Source organism: Urocampus carinirostris, chromosome 19 (assembly GCF_059441175.1).
Source record: "Urocampus carinirostris isolate Australia breed hairy pipefish chromosome 19, RoL_Ucar_1.0, whole genome shotgun sequence".
NCBI lineage: Eukaryota > Metazoa > Chordata > Actinopteri > Syngnathiformes > Syngnathidae > Urocampus > Urocampus carinirostris.
In genome coordinates, this window is record NC_142367.1 from 13,075,201 (window position 1) to 13,096,039 (window position 20,839).

At 38.1% G+C, this 20,839-nt stretch overlaps 1 protein-coding gene across 2 annotated transcripts in view; it reads right to left on the minus strand.

Annotated features, from left to right (window-relative positions):
• baiap2l1a (BAR/IMD domain containing adaptor protein 2 like 1a) overlaps positions 1-18,711 on the minus strand; it is a 47,801-nt gene extending 29,090 nt beyond the window's left edge. The window contains exons 1-3 of one of the 2 annotated variants that reach the window (XM_088323234.1): positions 17,473-18,711; positions 14,352-14,427; positions 11,951-12,037 (exon numbers count right to left, since the gene is read on the minus strand). In XM_088323234.1, the coding sequence (XP_088179360.1) occupies positions 11,951-12,037; positions 14,352-14,427; positions 17,473-17,523 (214 nt within the window). In that variant the 5' untranslated portion in view covers positions 17,524-18,711. The remainder of the gene's footprint in view (positions 1-11,950; positions 12,038-14,351; positions 14,428-17,472) is intronic. The other variant, XM_088323233.1, reaches the window with a different exon arrangement.
• Positions 18,712-20,839: the final 2,128 nt, after the last annotated feature.

The window sequence follows — 20,839 nt, forward strand, 5'->3', positions numbered from 1 at the left end:
CATCTTCTTCTTAACTATACCCCACAAATTCTCGATGGGGTTCAGGTCAGGGGAATTAGCAGGCCAATCAAGGACAGTGATGCCATGGTCAGTGCACCAGTTACTGGTGGTTTTGGCACTGTGGGCAGGTGCCAGATCATGCTGGAAAATGAAATTCTCATCTCCATAGAGCTTTTCAGCAGATGGAAGCATGTAGTGCTCTAAAATCTCTTGGTACACAGTTGCATTTACTCTGGACTTGATGAAACACAGTGGACCAACACCAGCAGCTGACATGGCTCCCCAAACCATTGCTGACTGTGGGAACTTCACACTGGATTTCAAGCAACTTGGATTTTGCTCTTCTCCAGCCTTTCTCCAGACTCTGGCGCCTTGACTTCCAAATGAAATGCAAAACTTGCTTTCGTCTGAAAAGAGGACTTTGGACCACTCTGCAACTGTCCAGTGCTTCTTCTCCATAGCCCAAGTCAGACGCTTCTTCCGTTGTCTTGAGTTCAGAAGTGGCTTGACCATGGGAATACAGCTATTGTAGCCCATTTCCCGGACACGTCTGTGAACTGTGGCTTTTGATACCTGGACTCCAGCTTCAGCCCACTGTCTTGGAAGCTCCCTCAAATTCTGGAAGCGGCTCTTCTTCACAATTTTGTTAAGGCTGCGGTCATCTCTCTTGGTTGTGCAGCGTTTCCGGCCACATTTTTCCCTTCCAACAGACTTTTTGTGGATATGCTTTGAAACTGCACTCTGTGAACAGCCTGCTCTTTGAGAAATTTCTTTTTGTGTCTTACCCTCCTGATGGAGGGTATCAATGATGGTCCTCTGGACAGCAGTCAGATCAGCAGTGATTTAGTTTACTGAACCAAGCTGAGTGTTTTTAAGGCTCAGAAAACCCTCGCAAGGTGTTTCGAGTTAATTAGATGATTCAGGTGATTAGTTGAATAGCCTACTTGTATACTTTTTCATGATATTCTAATATTTTGAGATAGGATTTTTGAGTTTTCTTAAGCTGTAAGCCAAATTCAGCAATATTAAAATAATAAAAGGCTTGAAATAGTTCAGTTGATGTGTAATGAATCCAGAATGTATGACATTTTTGTTTTTTTAATTGCATTACAGAAAATAAAGAACTTTATCACAATATTCTAATTTTCTGAGACAGTCCAGTATATTATCACATATGACAAGAGATATTTTCTAAACGCAACACATTGATTCGCAAACAATTGGGAAAAAATATTTCCATGGTTGGCATTGAATGCAGTTTTACACCTGAACCAACTCATCACGCTAGAGGTAAGCTACAGCCTAAAAAAATCACGACCTGCCAAATTCGACCCGGGTCCGCAGTTATTAAAGTCCAAACAGCCTGACCAATTAACTTTCTTTTTGAGGGACCAAGCCAGAAGCAAACCCGAATTTTTAGATTTTATTTGCGAAGACTCGGGAGGAGGAAGGGGGATTTGATAAGCACACGTGCCAACAAGCGCACGCGCCGACTAGCCTGCATGATGCGCTGCGTTGATCCTAGAAAGAGAAGCTCGGCCTGATCCGCCCCGAAACCAAAGGTTATGTTTAGGTCGGGTTCAGGCCAGGCTCGGGTTCGGGCCTAAGATCTTACCTCAACATTACGCAATAAACTCAACAGGGCCCTCTTGTAGCTGGAAGGAGCATTTGGTTTCCATTTATTTTAAAAATTTTACTTTTGATAGAAACGTACCAGCGATTCGCTTCTTTTTGGGCATCCTCAAAACTTTATAGTGGCATGGATTAAATCATCAAACAGGCTGGACCTGACCCGCAGGCCGTATGTTTGGCATGCCTGATCTGAAACCTTTTTTAAGGATTAAATATTTAAATGCACAAAACACTGCCACAAAAATTATTTTGATCTTGAATTTTAGCACGATGTATTAATCATAAGGAGAAAGTTGAACCAAAGTAGCATTTGATTTTACTTTAATACTTTTACTAATCACAATTTTTGATCGAAAGAAGGGGTAGGCAATATGGTCACCCAAAACTCGGTTTCATCAGTCAGTCGTTTTTGCTTCTTTCTTTAGCATCACTGAGACCCATAATGTATAAACTAAGTACAACATTGTAATCAGACCAAGACACAAAGTCTTTATGAAGCATATGAGGTGTTGAAATGAACAAAGAGAGAAAAAGGCATTATGGGAAGGAGCTCAGCCAATAGTATATTAGCATTAATTTATTTTCATGGTGACACAGGCCAGTAGCAGACAAGTATTTGAAATGACGTCGATCAATTGCAGACAGGCATGTTAGAGACATAACACTAACTACGCACAGACACTGCAGAGTTTTTGGGCAGGCAATTCTAAAGAGGGTCCGAAAAATCTTATTCCACGCCATAAAGTGAAAACATTGTAAGGCGGGTACGCCGTAACCCTGGGGTTTACTGTATCCAGTGTCCCATCAAGGTTAACCGGGCAATCGTAGTTTTATGAGTTTATTTTACCCTTAACGGTCCTTGGTTTTTTCGTAGAGTACAGTACACATATCATGTGTTCTCCCGACTAGGACCGAGCCGACCAATGAAACGCTCGGCTGAGTCTGTGTGAGCACATCCGCCATGCGTCACGTTCCGCAATTGCACGTACTCGTGTGTCGTAAGAGCGATAAAAACTGTGAAATCAGGATTGACTCAACGCTCTGGTTTCATTCTCCACATCTTTTTGGAAGAAATTACACAATCAGTAATTACTCCATGGAAAATGCAGTGCTTGTGTTGGTGACCAAGTAATGTTTCTCAGTTACGCGTACTTAGAAACTTGATTTCTGTTTCAGTAAAAAATTTAAATACCTAAGAGTGATATCAAGTACTGATATTGCTATCGATACTTTTATTTTTCCCTGGAAAATATATTTTTTAAGTGATCAGGTCCCGTCTCAGACATCAGTATTAGTATCTGATTTACAATTGGGAAACAGAAAATCAGGTGAGAATCATATTGTCAATAATTTTGTAGAATTTTAGGCAAAAGGATTGTGTTAGGAGTATCTATATCTATTTTTGAGTTGTATAGGGGAAAAAAGAAAGGAATGTAATATCTGTAGTCATTTCTGGTATTTGTATTGAGGAAAAATGTCCTAAAAATGTTTTTTTTTTGTTTCATTTCTTTATTTTTAAGTTGTTGTCAATAAAAAAAGTGAGAAAATGCAATTTAGCTAAATACAAAATCGGGAATAAATTGTAATAATGAATGAATGGCAATTTATGTCTATTTGATCATTTTTCGTAACTTCTTCCATTTATCCATCCATTATCCTCAGTAGGGTCGCGGGGGTGCAGGAGCCCATCCCAGCTTTCTTCGGGCAGTGGGAAGGGGACACCCTGAACTGGTTGCCAGCCAGTCGCAGGGCACACAGAGACAGACAACTCACTCCCTCATTCATACCTAAGGCCAATTTGAACGGACCAATTAACTTGACACGCATGTTTTTGCAATGTGGGAGGAAACCGGAGTGCACGGAGGAAACCCACGCAAGCACGGGGAGAACATGCAAACTCCACACAGGAGGATTAGATCCCATGACCTCAGAACTGTCCCGCGGACGCCCTAACGACTCAGCCTCGTTGCCGCCCTCATAATTTATTTGTCCAGGGAAATAAAAAAAATATTAAAAATAAAAATATTATAGTATGGCAAAAATAATTCAGTCATTGAATCTTTGATTTTTAACATAAAATGCTTTTAGTGATAAAATAAGAAAAAATATACAGGTGTGTATAAAACTTGTGTTGAGATTTTTGAAATCCTGCAGCACCTATTAATGGAAAATAACTAATTGTGCTTAAGATATGTAGAGGGATATACAAATAAACATGACTTCACTTGACTTAAACGTCAAACTTATTAAAAGGCATTAAATTTGACCTAAAGTTGTGGCCAGTGAATGCATTAACTTCTGTATTTTATCAGTCTGGCATGAAAATGGGTCAAGGCTTAAAGGGGTGGGAGGAATGTCCAATCTGTTTGCATATTATATTTCACAACACTCATATCAATGACAAGAAAGACAATTCAATTCAAGAAAGTAGAGGAAATAAAGTATTTATTTGTGTATAACGCGCACACCACATTTTTTGATAAAAATCAGTATAAAATGTTTAAATTTATCTCAGCTCAAGCTAAATATTGAAAGTGACAAATGCTGTAGAATGTGTCATTGATTGACAACTACAGAAGCTGCCCGACCTACAAATGAGTTAGGTTCCGGACGATCGTTCGTAAGTTGAATTTGTTCGTAAGTTGCTTCAGTGCTATATTTTGTATGTTTATGGTCTATCTAAGTATGTTTAAGGCTTGTATAAGTACCCTGTATTGTTTTGTACTAAAAAACAAACATATCATACAGTAATATGCTCTAAAAAGATAAATTAAGTGAAGTTTAACTTACTTTTGGGAGATACGCTTCAAGAGGTCCTCCTTCGTGGTAAAAAGTGGCCCAAAAAAGCGTCCGACTATTTTCTTAACCGCATCAAGCTTTCTTATTCCACTTTCATTTCACAGGAAACCGCTCTCCTCTTCTTTACACTTTACTTCAACCATTTTGAACGGATGCACAAGATATTAAACAATAAAAACGGCAAAATTCAGCACACGTTGTTATGATAACACACGAACCAGGAAGTAGAAGCCGGATTTTTTCTTCGGGTTGGATGCTGGGTGACCTCTCACAGTAGAAAGAATCACTACTGTTCTGTCCTGTCCTGTACTCGGAAAATGGTGCACACAATACAAAATCTAACTAACAGTGATGTCGGGATATTTTTAGACATCCCGTAAAAAATGTTCGTATCTACCGCTTTGCGTAAGTCGAATGGTCGTAGGTAGAGGAGCGTCTGTATAAACGCAGGACTGACATAAAATTTTATTTCATGTCCTTCAAAGTCCGATTAATGATCAATACCAAAGAGTTGTTTCCCTCGTCAGACTTTATTGTGTTTTTTTTTAACAACTTTCAGGACAACTTTCTCCATTCTCTAACATTCGTCTCTGGTACTGTGAATAAAGATAGTGTGATAATGAGATCAAATTGAATGTGTGTTACACGCAAATAAATACAGTACTCCTGCTCTTACAAAAGTGACCGATTTTAATTCAAAATCCCCTCAAACGCCTGATTTACTCTGGAAAATCTCACTATCCACCCCTTCCCACCTCCCAAAAACTTCTCCCCGGATCTATTCAATTCACCCTTTTTGACTTGAAAACTGTCATTTTCTCCTATTGGTGAGAGATCGTCATGCCCGATTAATGCTGCATCCAAAAATGCATGTTGACTGATTCCAGAAACTACAATTTTCGAGGTTCTGAGCCAGTAGGCAAAGAATTCTAGGGCCATTTTTCCGGTTGCGCCCTGCTTCAACTCACGTTTGGGCGCGAACTGCCGGGCAAACTGTTCATCATGCGTGGCACGCCAGCACAAAGCCAACACTGTGCGAGTCTAGACAGTCAAACAAACTCATCAAATAGCTCTGAAATGTTTCAATCATCTCGCAAAGCCGAGGAACGTCTCTCCTCTCTGCATCCCGCTCACAAATAGCCGCATCCGACATTAACATTCTTCTGGCGCTGAAGGCATAGCTCGATGTTTTCACACGATTCCTGACTAAAGAACGCTTTTCTGCTTGCAATATCCGAGACGTAAGGCGATTCCCTGCAGACCGCAATACGCCCTCCCGCATAGGAAGCTTTTTAATCGTTTGTCAACATGAATCAAGTTTCTTAACAGTTCTCATATAGGCCTCAACACTAGGGACACCTGAGTGAACGCCAAAAATGAACACTGATTCAATTCACCCAAAAGAGGCTCGGACCCTAAAGTTGGAAAATATAGCAGCAGAGCGCTACTTTAAAGTTTTTAAATCTCTTATTTTCTTTTTCGTCAAAATGTCAAAGGCCTCAGATTTACAAGACATAATGGTGACAGTACCCTGAAAAATAATATGAGAAAATAAAAATGAAAACTTAAACCAATAATGTTGCTTATATTATTTTTTTCTTTTTTAATTACAATTTTTTTCCTAGAAATAACGTCATTAAAATGAAAAAAAAATGCAGATCATTTGGCTAATATTTTTACTTTACGAATATAAAAATATAACATTACAGAAATAATTTTAAAAATGCATAAAATAATGAATAATCATAATATGATCATAATAACAAAATACTCATTGGTTTCATGATTACTGATGTGACTAGGCTGTGCCGCTCATTTGGCGCCAACTGCCGCGGGTTCTGATTGGCTCCCTCTCAGTATTTGTGCTGTCAATCCCTAGTGGTCAGTCCGTCTGCGAATCTCCGTGTATACTAGGCAAGCCTTTTTCGACCCTGACTCAGGCCTGTCCTGTTTTTTGCTCCCGTTTGTCCCCCACTATGACCTGTTTTGATCTGGACCACGTCTGCTCTCTCGTCCCGGCTTACGACTCATTTCCGACCCCGACCACGTCTTGCTCTCCCAGTCCCGGCTACCGACCAGTTTTCCGCCCCTGACACCGCCATTGCTCGCTAAGGAAGATCCACTTCCGTGTTCGGATCACAATCCGAGTATCAGAGAGATTTGCTTCCCGCGCCCAGCATACACCAGATCGTGGGCGCAGCCCTTCCTCTCTCTTTCAATAAAACTTGTGGTAAACGTCACGCAAGTGGGTCCTGTTTCTGTTCTGGTCCTGACAGTTAGGGTCTGTTGTGCCTCCTTCCACGAGGGGGCGACAACCTGTCCCTCACCGTTTATAAGGATATGTCAGACAGCACATGTTGTCGGGTCTTTTTTATTCCACCGCCACGCCATTTCTGTTTTCTTTTGCGTCTGCTTTCTTGTTTTGACATTTTGTTAGTGGTTTAGTGCCCACGTATTAGTTTGCTACTTTATACCTTGCATTTCCTATATCCAGTTTAGGTCTTTGTTTCTGGTTTTGACTTAGTCAGGTTTTGTTTTGTAGCTCTGTTGTTATTTAATACCCTCCCTCTTTTTGAGCACCACTGCCTACAGTTCCTGCTTCCCCCGCAGGGATCCCTCTCCTACAAAGACCATGACGATAATAATGTAAAATACAGGGTTGGGTAGGGTTACTTTACCTTAATTACTTTCAATTACTTTTGGATTACTCCAATACCAAATATGCTAATAAAAGACAAAAGAAACTAAATATGAATATAATGATGACTCACAAAACGTGGTAAGCTTTCTCTCCTGGCTTTGATCTCTTTGATCTCTGGCAAAACTAACATAAAATGTGACAGAAACGAAATGAAAATAAATCCAAACAGCTTGCCAACATCATTTTGCCGTTCCATGTGTTCCGTTACTCCCCAAGCCTGCAAAAAAAATTAGTAATTTTATTCATATTTAGTTTCTTTTGTCTTTTATTAGCATATTTGGTATTGGAGTAATCCAAAAGTAATTGAAAGTAATCAAGTTAAAGTAACCTTACCGAACCCTGGTAAAATTATATAAGAAAACAATTACAGAGGGAGAAAAACACTGAATGAAAGATACTTAACGCCCCAAGTTTCTCTGATAAGTAATGAAGGAAATAAAACTGCAGCAATTCGGATTATTTCCTCTCCCCCACTGATACTATTTAATTCACATCAACAGATTTTGTTTACTTTGAGCAAAACGTGACAAATGCCAACTCTGAGGGCTTAATACTCTCTTCCTAAATTAAGAACCCAAACAAAGATTTCAATCCCCCATTTCAGAAATGTGATGTGAACATGCCAACCGCTAGCTTTTCATGCTAGCCGGCGCGGTTCAAATCAAGCAAAAATATTAACCATCGACTCCACTCCACTTTGAGAGTTCCACAAACAGTTGGTGGATTAGTTTGAGTGGAGTCAGGTCTGAAGGAGGATCAGCTGTGAGAAGACATTCTTCTGTGCGGGTGTTTATTCAGCATGTTTGCTGTATGACGCCTACAGCGAGCTGCAGGAGATTTGGCACTCTCTCGTGAAATAGTCGCAGGAGAAGGGAGAGAGTGGGGAGTTTGTTTAATTGTATACTTTGCCCTGTTTAAGGGTCACGGTTTTCCTCGATATCTGCAATGCTAGTACAGTAGACCTCCCCCTCCCCCCAGGATACGGGGCCCCCCGCCTTATGCCGTTTTCACTTTATGGTGTGGAAGTTTTTGGGGACTATAGGACAACAAAGACAAATAATTTTGCCTGCCCAAAAACTTTACATGTGTGCTATTGAGCAACGACATAAAAAATGCTGGCCTGCTATCTGTTTGCATCACAGCTGAACTACCTCTCACAATGCCTTTCTCTTTCTCCGTTCAGTTTGGAATATTTTGTGCTTCATAAAGACTTTGCGAGTAGCCGATACATTACCGAATTTTTGGTACTATATTTATTCGCTATGGCAGGGGTGTCAAACTTAATTATACAGAGGGCCAGAACTCAAACCACACCTTTGGTCACGGGGCGAACAGGATACATATTTATTGAATACACTTTCCCTTTTTTTTAAAATAAATAAACAAATATGAATCTAAAACAGTCAGGAATATTATTCCAGAATAAACAAACTTAAACATGAAATGAATTACAAATTGTTGCTCTCCATAAAAATATCTCCTGTCAAAACTATAAAAATGAAAATATGAAAAAACGGAAAATATAAATAAAATTTGTACTTTTCACTTTGGGAATTTGCTTTAGTGAAAAACATCTTTTTATTCTTCTTTAACTCTTCAACTTTCTGTATCATTTCTCTGGATTCAAGGTTTTTCAGCTTACTCTGAAGTTTTGTCTTGTAGTGTCGTTTCACATTAAATTCCTCAATTAAGGCCACAAAATCTCCACAAATAAGACACACGGGTTTACCGGCAAAGTCAGTTAACATAATTTTCTCGGCCATTGTGTTTTTTAGTATCCTAGTAAAATTTGAAAGTTGTCAGGGTTTCATAGACCCGGGCCATTATAGTAGATGTATATCAAAGGATTTCACGGGCCGGATGTGGAACGCGGGCCTTGAGTTTGACACGCTATGGCTTGCGAGGATACTACAGGGAGAAGCAAACACATGATAACCATGGAAATGAAGCTTGCGACGGCACACAAATCGCTATTCTCACTAAAATGCAAGGCTGTAGCCAATCGATGGAGGGGATCAAAGCAAGAGAATGTTCAAAGGGCATGACATTCCCCGCAAGTGGAAGTTTTAAAATAAGTGGTATTTTGAAATTCCTACCCCCCTCTGCATCCACCCACTTACTCCACTGTAACAGCTCAAGTCACATCGCACCAAAAGTAAGTATTATTTATAATTTACTTCATGTATATTTATAATGTTATCTAATTATTCACCTGTATATCAACAATAAGTACTACTTACTATATACTAATATGTTTTTATCTGGGATACCGGGGTTTCAGAATGCATTAGCATTAACATAGGTTTCCAGGGTTCCTTGAGCCAAGTTAAATTCAAGACATTTTAAGACTTTTTTAATGCTTTTGAAACCAAATTTAAGATCAAGTGGCCAAATTATATACATATATATATATATATATATACACATATATATATATATAAATACACGTACATACATACATATATATATATATATACAGATACACAATAAATCATGCCTTGTACACATTACCTGGCACAGCGTTTAGCTATGGTGAAAAATATTTGTTGGAAAGCCACTTCTCATTAAACTTACACTTTCCCGTGGTCCAAAGAATGGGTCGGGAACCTATGGCTCGCAAGCCATATATAGCTCTTTTTAGGTATGGCTCGGACACAAAACCTATACCATTTTGTTTCAATTTTGGATGAACGAAGCCTATTTTAGTCTACGCGAAGGCGAGACGAAATCTCTTTAGTTCAAACAAATCTAAACCTTTTTAATGTGTTCACCTTTTTAAGACTTTTGAAATTAGATTTAAGACATTTTAATGTCAATTAAGGCCTTATTTCTGGAACAATTAATTCAATGCCTTTCCAGACTTTTCAAGCATCCGCAGGAACCAAAGTTTCTATCCCTCGACTCCAAGGCAATTTCACTTTGTGATTCCCACCTCAGAAAAAATAGTGTTGTATTCCAGGTCTACTGCATCTTCAAGAGTGCTTTATTAATCCACCCACTCGATGAAACTTTATGACCACAACTATGTCTAATAGGAGCACTGGAAGAAGGACTAATGTATACCTCATAATTCGGAGACATGGTTCTTTCTTCCTGCAGAAATATCCGATTCCAGCTCCTTTCACAACATAACTGTCCTGTCAGTAAAATCTAAACTATCACATCATCTCTAATTAGAGCGACAAGGCAACATATTCTGAAAATGATCCTTTGAAAATTAAACCAGCTTTAAGATTTTAGCACTCATACTGTAATTGAAAACTACTCTGGTGATGAATGAAACGAACGTGAGGGCAGCGGCGCGGTTGAAATACGAGGAAACTCATCGGTCGGAATTGTTGCCAGGTTGCCAACGCGATGATTAAAAAGTATTGTTCCGTGAAATGTAAAAATAAACCTTACTTAGAGGAATTGTAAAACGTAGGTTCCGCTAAGTTGTTTTTTTATTTATAGAGCAGTTTGTATGGGTGCGGATGGTGCTAGCATAAAATCCTTTTTAATAAAATAATCCAGTGCGTTAATATAATATAAAACTAATGAGACCCGTCACTACTTCGCGCTTTGGTTATCGCAGGTTCAATGCGTGTGGAATTTATTCTCAGTAAAATCAATGTATGGTGCAACATGTTCTGAGCAGACAGCACTCAGCAAATACTATGACATAGGCAGGGTAGGGAGGGCTTGGTGTTTTGGGTGGGCAAACTGTGGTAGGCTTGTGTATGCTGTCACTCAAACAGTAGTGGGGGCTGACAAGTCAATGTTCAACCAAAACAAACAGGAAAGAATGGCGACACCTAGCTTTTAGCAGCCTGTTATGTTGAAAAAAAAATAATTGATTAAATCAGACTCTGGGGACAGTCATAAGCACGCAAAGAAAAGCTGATCACCAGCGGGTGCTCTGGGGATTGTTACCAGGTTGAGGGAGCAACTGAGGCCGCGTCAAGAGAGAAGGAAATGACGAGGCTGCCGGTCCAGCCTACTGCTATGGCTAGGCAAACAACTCCCTTAAACGGACAGTGTGTAATATTAAGTGCCTCCTAGTGTTAAAAAAAACTTTAATTTGAATGTTGTTGTTGGATCCCTTAAACACTAGGATCGTAGGGGCACCGTTTCCTGTGTTGTGTCTTGCGCAAGTACAGCCTGGTGGCGCCCATCCCTACCCAGGTCAACATAGGGCAAAAATACATGAACTATCAAACAAATGTTAAATTAAAAAAATATATAAAAATCATAGGTTGAGAAATTTGTATCTGTCCTACACCCTGGAATCCCAATTTAAGGTGCCACATTTGACCTATATCCTCCCACCTCTCTGTGCCGTGCATCAATGGTCTTCTCTCGTATGAGACAATACAGTGCCATGTAGTAGTCAAATATTAAACATTGGGGCTTTAAGCCACCCCTGTGGAGACTGTATCTCACCAACGCCAGATCCATTGCCCATAAAACGGATGACCAGGAGCTACAACTTGTGGTAAACCACTACATTCAGGACGTTTGTATTTTAATCTGGCCAAGACCTGGCTCATTCTAAGGACACCTGATGCCAGACACTCACTAGATCGCTTTCTATCACTGAAAGTAGAAGCCCTCCAATTTCATTGTGCTTTTCTATAAGGACATTTAAGACCATTCATTCAACTGCAATTCTATGTTCATTTGTTAGTGTAAAGGAAACTGGAAGACGCTATAATAAAGTTGAAGCCAAATGCTAATGCTAATGTTTTCTTTGTGGTCTCCCTTCATGGCAAATCTGAACTCTTATTCAAATCAACATCTGCTTCAAGTTGAAACTTTCAACATTTTCTTGAAACTTACCAAGTTCCCTCGAAACCGGCGACATGGTAGCGTTTTCTCCGATCTTCGTGATGGCGTCAAAGTAGGCCTTTCCTGCAAGAGTCATGCCTGCACGGGATGATTGAAAACAAAATTTAAATTCTTTAAGCTGAGTTTCTTGTTTTCTTGATAACCCGATGAGTATTCTATCAGATGAATACGCATTAAATATAGTACATGGATTGTGCATTGTTTAGTGATTCATGAAAACAAAACAATAAGAGGTGCGTGCTATTTTAAACAATCAAAACCAATTAGATGAAGTAAAAGTATGTTTTCATGAAAGGGATAAAGATCAGAATATTGCTGATATTCAGGTTTTGTAAGAAATAGGCTCTGATTAAAAGGGTTTCAGTTACCGTATTTTCCAGGCTGTAAGGCACACTCCAAAAACGTGAATTGGCCAAAAAGTGCCCTTTATTATCCGGTGTGTCTTAAAGACTGGAAATACAGTCAAAACAATCAGAAATATATAATAATACAATGAATTGCTTTAACATAGAGTAACCATTTATTAACAAGTGAATTTTGTTGTGAGATCAGATTTCCAATTATTTATGTTCCATGAAATGATTTTTTTCTAAATGTTGTGCTGTTTTTTTTTCATTTAATTTACCTTGTGCTCCGGAGCACCTTATATAAAAAGATAAATCGCTCACAGGAAGATATTTTGAGGGTGAACCTTATAATCAGGCACGACTTATATTCCAAAAATACTGTACTCCGTAAACAAACATCATGTAAATCAGGAATAACCAAACTTTTTAAAGCAGAGTGCTACTTTTTTTTAACGATTCACAGCAAGAGCAACTAGTTTGTTATACATTTTTAAAAAAGCAACTTATGTTATTACTATGTTATGACTAAGTAATTGAAAGGATGTAATCATTAGACATGGTTAAAATAGTCAACCACTAAAACATCTTCCTTGTACATGGGCACTGAGTGATATTTATATATAAATTCTAAGCTAACAATAATTTGAGATATTTAAGGCTTCTCAGGTGCTCTTAGGGAGCTAACTGCTGTATGCTCCATGTTGGAGACCCCTGATCTAAACCCATACCGGTTTATTCAATGCCTGATGGGTTTTTTCTTCTTCGTTGGTGCCACAAAGTACCTTGGTGTTGAGGTACGAAAACAAACTATACACGGCAACTTTGGCTTGTTTGCTGCCTCTTGTAGAATGGGTTAATATAATTTTGGTGTTTTCTGTCAAGTTTATATTTGAGTAGATATTGAAAATGAAATAGGACAGGGGTGGAAGCCTTAAGATCATGAATTCAAGCCCCCGCTCTGAGGACCATCACCAAAAACCTGCTTTTTATTATGCAGGATCTTCAATGTTTCAAAAAAACGGATCAGTTCTAAAGGGTGTAGAAATTAAAGAATGGCAACATGATTGGTCAATAGTGACAATGATGTCAATAGTCCATAATGAGAGGTGTGTAGTAACGAGTTACATTTACTCCGTTATATTTACTTGAGTAAGTTTCTAGAGATTTTGTTGTGCTAAGAGTAGTTTTAAATCACTTCACTTTTTACTTTTACTTGAGTAGATTTGTGAAAAAGAAACTGTACTCTTACTCCACTACATTAGGCTACATTAAACCCGCTACTTAAATCTCCACGGAAGTACGCTTCTGTCTGCTTAGGCGCATTTATTTTGTCAGAGACTTTGTTTATTTTATCTAAATTTTACCAGTGACCTATTCAACCACCACGTGGCATAGGGTTAATGAACATTTTTATACTGTACTGTATGTGTGATGTATATAGCCTCACACAAAGATACAAATATAGATACATACATACAGTATTTAGTGTTGATTGGATGGACTTTGATGATTTGGTGATCTGATTGAATGGTTGTTGTATTTTTTTTTTTAACATAAATAAATAAGACGTTGCTAGTTACTCAGTACTTGATTATTTTTTCCACCAAATACTTTACTTTTTCTTAAGTCATTATTTGAATGATTACTTTTTTACTTCTACTTGAATCCTACTATTCTGAAGTAACAGTACTTTTACTTGAGTAAAAAGTTTGGCAACTCTACCCAACTCTGAGCATAATAACTAAAACAACAAACCATAGTGCACAATAGTGAAAATGATAAACAGTAACCCAAAAAAACAAGAAACTATGAGCAATGATAATAGACAAAATAATGACCACGCCTATCAACCTCAGCCCCCTTCTTTGCAGGTGTCTCATAGTAAAAACAGAATAAAGAATGAATTTACCAGCAGCACAGGAGCAAAGAAACATACAACATACGTTTCATTTTCTGTCACAATGGTAAACGGATTAATCGGATGATCCAAATCATTCGGATCTCAATCAGACTATTCCCTTCGAAAATAGCCAATGTCTGCTTACCTGTGACTGACTTCTCATAGCTCTTCCCCAGGTTGACCAAGTTCCTCAAACTGGGGTTGTACTGATCCATCACATTCTAGGAAAAATGTTGGCAACATTGTGAATACTGTAAAGCAATTTAAGGACAAAATTACAGATACTCCGCCAATTCAGGCAGTTACGCCTGATACATTCTAAAGGAAGTCCAGAGAGTCACCTATAAGAACCTCATCCCAAATAGAATAGAACTGTCTTTGTTGTCATTGATAACACTGTAGCGTATATTGTTTAAGCAAGTTTAGACATTGCACTCCACAAAGAAACGTGTAATAAAACAAAAAATAACATGAAAGAGAATATTGAAGAATTTTACGATAGATAAGCAATATTTATGAGAGATCAGCGCAGTTTTCAAGTTTGTTTTTTTGCAAGAAATACAACGCTAGTTTTTGCCATGAAAAATCATAAGGCTTATACTTAACATGCAAGAAAATGATGCTAGTTTGTGTAGCGCTCAAAGCACAATTCAGCAGGTTTCGAAATCAAAACAATCTGATAACGCGAAAAGAGGATCTCAAACTAAACGTCATTACTAATCACTTCTGCCAACGTTATATCGTTTATGACCACGTGGGCGCTAAAATGCGACAAAACCATCGTGGAAATTTTCATTTTATTCCCCAAATAAAGTTTACAACAGCGATCAAACGTGCAGGTTGTCCTTTACATCCAGCATCGATAAAATCTCCAATCTTTAACTTGACCTTTTGTGTGTGTTTTTCTTATACACTCCCTTGAGAGAGCAAAGTCCCAGACAAAAAAAAAGAATGTGTCTGCAATATTGCCTCATTTTCATCCCCACCCTCTTTATTGAAATGCATGAGCTATCAAGGAGCTCTTTAATCCCCCCCAACACCCTCCTTCTCTTGGAACACCCTGAGAGGAACAATCGAGTGAGGAGACACAAAAAAAGAAAGGAAAAAAAGGAAAGAAATTGGTTTATTTTCAACACAGTATCATTATTATTATTATTGGTTTTATATTTACAAATTATCTTCAAATACATTTTACAATGAAAAAAAAAATAGAAAGAAAGAAATAATCCACAAAAGTAAAACATCCATTGATCCATTATCTGCAGCAATTATCCTCAGTAGGACCACGGTGATGCTGGAGCCCATCTCAGCTGTCCTTGGGCAGTGGGAAGGTGACACCCTGAACTGGTTGCCAGCCAGTCACAGGGCACACAAAGACAATTCTCTCGCTCATTCACACCTAGGGACAACTTGGACCGGCCAATTAACCTGACATGCATGCTTTTGGAATATGGGGGAAAGCGGAGTGCCCGGAGGAAACCCACGCAAGCATGGGGAGAACATGCAAACTCCACACAGGAAGGTTTGATCGCATGACCTCAGAACTGTGCCGCGGACGCGCTCATAAATAATACAATACTTATAAATTAAGTGTATGACTCAATTATGTTTCCGTAGCGCAGTGATTAGCACATCCGTTTAACACGTGAAAGGTAACATAAGTTTTCCTGGAGAGGGATGGTCACCACCAGGCTGTACTTGCCCAAGACACACCACAGGAAATGGTGCCCCTACGACCCTAGTTGGTAAGAGATCAAACCAATCAACCAACCATGACTAAATTAGATGATGAAAAATGAAATTAAAAAAATTAAATAAAACAACTCGTTTAAATAATTAATATGAGCAAATGTGTGTTCCCAATCATCCATTTCACTTCCTCTCAGATGAATGAATGTTCTCATTCAAATATATATTTTAGATAAAGGACAATGCAATTTGTTCATTTCTTTTTTTAGTTAGTGCTGAGTTGACGCTCAATTCCAATTACGTAAGCGATAAATTCCATGCTTAAGTGCTTTGCTTTTACTTTGGAATTTCTTTTCCTATTGTCTGACAAAGCACCTGCCGAACCAGAATAGAATGAATGTTTTTGATTTATATATATATTACACTTCTTTCTTATCTTCTGTTTTTGGTATACATGGATGGAAATATAATAATTTTGGTATTGTCCATCCATCATCCATTGTCTTCCGCTTATCCGGGGTCTGGTCGCGGGGGCAGCAGCCTTAAAGGGGAAGCCCAGACGTCCCTATCCCCAGCCATTTCCTCCAGCTCATCCGACGGGATCTTGAGGCGTTCCTAGGCCAGCCTAGAGACATAGTCTCTACGGCGTGTCCTGGGTCGCCCCAGGGGCCTCCTGCCGTTGGTACATGCCCGGAACACCTCCCGAGGGAGGCGTCCAGGAGGCATCCTGATCAGATGCCTGAGCCACCTCAACTGGCTCCTCTCAATGCGGAGGAGCAGTGGCTCAACACAGAGTCCTTCCTTGAGGACTGAGCTTCTCACCTTATCTCTAAGGGAAAACCCAGACACCCTGCGGAGGAAACTCATATCAGCTACTTGAATCCTGGATTGTGTTCTTTCGGTCATAACCCACAGTTCGTGACCATAAGTGAGGGTAGGAACGTAGATCGACCGATAGATCGGCTCAGCTCCCTCTTCACCACGACGGACTGGTAGAGTGTCCGAATTAAAATGCAGCACAAATTAAAATGATTAGTATATTACCTTCAAGTATAGGTACCTTTAATCGCACTATTTTTTTTAAACTTATGCCTATTCTAATAATATTTTTTATCTTACCTTTCTCTATTAAGGCTTTTGTTACATATTTATCCTGAAGTGACACGCGTTCTTATCATTGACCATTAAGAAAATTGTTCTATTCTACTATTGAATTTAAAGGGGGGAAATATTCAACCCCCTTTCCCTTCTGACCACTGATCACATCTATGCACAATCCACAAAAGAGTAATTGGCACACTTTGAAACCAGCAGGAAAGAATAACAGGGTGTGACATTCTAGAAAAGACTTGCTTGTTGACAGCTAAATATTCCAGCGCTTCGGTCAAACGTGTTTTAAAACATTTCTGCAACAATAGATCGTCATATAGGCGATGAAGGGGGGATGAATGCACCCCCTCTTTAAAAAAAAGTACAGATTCAGCATTCTTTAATGGTATTTTTTTCAAACTTTTCCCGGATAATCTTCATAAATCTTCATCACATTCTTTCTCGAATGTCAACTTGATTCGACTCACCTTATAAGTTAGCTCGGTGAGCTTGCTGACGTCATGCGGCGCCCCGGACATGTTGAAGGGAAAAGAGCAAGAAAACACACGAAAAAGGAAAAAAAATGAATGATGAAAATTATAATCCGAGTGATGGGTTGCGAAAAATCAGATTTACTCCCGACATTCCAGCGCGCGCGAAAAATAAAAAATGAACTGAGCTGGTTTGCGCACTCAGCTGCTTGGGACGAGATTGAGCTTGGGGGCGGGGCCGTGACGTCACAAGGGTTGACTCGGTATATGAGTTTGAAGCAATAATGCGTCGCGGCGGTTCGGTTTACGGTCTACTTTGGCGATACTATGCATTTTTGTATCGTTCCAACCCAAGTAAATACTTGCTAATATAGATCGATACCGATGCGATACCCATACCCATGCTTGGAAATGTCCCGATCATTGAATATTCTAACCCTCCCCTTTGAGTTAGTTTATAATTACGTTAAATACAACACCAATGTTTAGGTACTAAAATATATTTTTTAAAAGGTACAGTGTGTAATACTACTACTAATTGTCCCTATAGTGCAACTGAAAAAAAAAAACAATTGCTATAAAGACTGACTGAATGAAATACTTTTCTTACTTACTTACTATTTTCGAACATGAAAGGGGGAAAAACCAACCAAGAAGAGAAAAACAAAGTTAACGGAGTAGGTAGAAGCAAATGCTTATTTAATCCTACCCCTTTGACTTTTTTATCAATAGAGTCCCAAAGCTAGATAGCCAGAGTATTTTCATATACCAAAACACCTATTATTAATATACCTATTTACATCGGTTCATGAAACCAGACAAAAGAGAGAAAGAAAAAAGGAAAATCATTAACAATAATATTAATGATAACAAATAAAATTAATGAACTGTACTTCGATACCAAGTTTACAAATGATCTGCTCAAATTACCAACTTCCTCAAAACCCTCATTTTCCCTCTACTCTGTGATTACCGTGCTTTTTATGTCTTGCCAAGCCTTTTGAGAACAAAAAGGTAAATAGAGAGAAAAAAGGAAAACAAGAAGAAAAGAACAAAGCAAAAAAAAGAAAGTAATGAGAGAAAAAAGAAATAGAAGTAAAAAGCAGAAAAAATGGTGGAAAAACAAGAATAAAGTAAATAGAACAAAGGAGAGAGAAAAAGGAAGGGGAAAGGACGAAGAAAAAGATGAAAAAAACCTGAGAAAAAAAGAAAATAAGAAGGAAAAAAAGTCAGAAAAAGTAGAAGAAATTAAATGGAAAAAAACAGAAGAAAATATGAGACAATATTAAAAATAATACAGCTAGATAAAAGAAAAAAAGGAAAAAAAGAAGGATAAAGAAATATAGAACTGGGAGAAGGGGAAAAAAAGTTTTTTTTTCTGGGTAGGTAGCAGCAAAATAGCCGACAATTATGTTAGCATAAGTGAGCCTCAACCCATTATATATATATATATATATATATATATATATATATATATATATATATATATATATATATATATATATATATATATATATATATATATATATATATATATATATATATATATATATATATATATATATATATATATATATGATCTAATTTACAGTTCAAAACCAGCACACACTTGCATTTTTTTTACAATGTACTCGGCGTGAATCCCACCCCAAGCCCTCCAAGTGTCGTTAAAATTGTCCTGAAATAGAACCTGACACAGAAGAAAAAAAGTTAATAAGCAATAAACACGAGAGAACAACCAATGTCGTGAAAAAAACATAGAGGGGAACGTACCAACTTGTAATCACGAGACCAACAGAATTCAATAACGTAAAATTTATATATATATATATATATATATATATATATATATATATTTATATATATATATATATATATATATATATATATATATATATATATATATATATATATATATATATATATACATATATATAGTTTTTTAATGATTTTTTAACGTATATTGTATGTACTTGGACACTGACGTCATCACAAGTGAACTGATAGCGGACGGCGTTTTAAAGTCAGCTGCTGCCACCTGCTGTTTTCTACAAACTTCACTCCTAAATCGAAGGTGTGCTTTTTTTAAAGATAATAATTTCTTTAATAATATCAATATTCGAGCCACAGAGATGGAAATGTAAAGTTTGTTCTTTTCAGCCGTATTTGTTTACTGTTTGATTTAATAAAATGGTCACAACGCATGCGCAGTGGGTTACTCGAAAACCATTGTTACATTCAAAACGGATTACAGTATGAGAAATAAAACAAATCCTAGTGTTGAAACCTTTAAACTCTCACCTAAATACAATTGTTGCTTCCTGTGACAAATTAATTATAATAATATCATCATTCAAGTATAGCGATAAAGGGCTATACTGATAAACACAACTTAACTTGTTACGTGTGACGTTTCTGGCCATTGCGCCTGTAATTAAGCAAAATGGCCGCCGTGAACACACTTTATGCCACTCGAGAAACATTTTACTTATCGTTTATTTATTTTTTTTAATGAGTCCGGTTGATTTTAGATTAAGTGTTGAAACATGTTATAAAGGGTGGGGTTGAATACCAGTCGGCGGCATGATGGTTGCGAGGTTAGCACGCAGACTCAAAAAGCGGGGGTTAGGGTTCAATCTCAGCTACTGCAGCCTCTTCCGTGCTAGGCTGGGCTCCAGCTCCCCCGCGACCCTGGTGAGAATAAGTGGTGGATAAAATGGATGGATGATAGAACGTAGATGATAGAAGTCGATTAGCATTCGCCACATCGTTTTTTAGGTGCTTGTGTTTTTGACATTTAAGGTAATTTCTCCAGTTTTGACATCAAGCTTGCTTTGTTTCAGAAAAACGCTAACATGAGAATATACTCCACACTATTTTATACTGCCAAATCAAATATAACGCGCTATTTTCTACAACTTAGGTGTACAACATTGTAAATAAAGCCTATCTATCCTAATATTATTTTTTATGTTATTTTCAAAAGTGGTGTCCGCAACTTGAAATTTTACTACTCTCTGCCACCATCTCCTGGTTTGAAGTCATAATCACAGCCTCAGTCAGCTCATTCCCCGAGTACTGATAAAGTCCTCTTTTTTTCATCGTTTTCATTTTGAGGGTTAGGGTTGGCGTTTGGATTGTATTCGAAACAGGCCTTATCTTACTTTTACCATTTTCAGGCTACACTAACAAAAACGAAACCCGGGGACAAGCATGAAATCTCTCACCACCCTCCTCCTTCTTTCCTGATTCTTAATGTGTTGCAAGTCCCAGAACAGCGGTGCTAAAAGTAAGCTAAAAGCAGACCGGTAAGGTGGAAAATAGGTTCTTGGACATTGTTCAAGGGACAGTGTGTAATATTTAG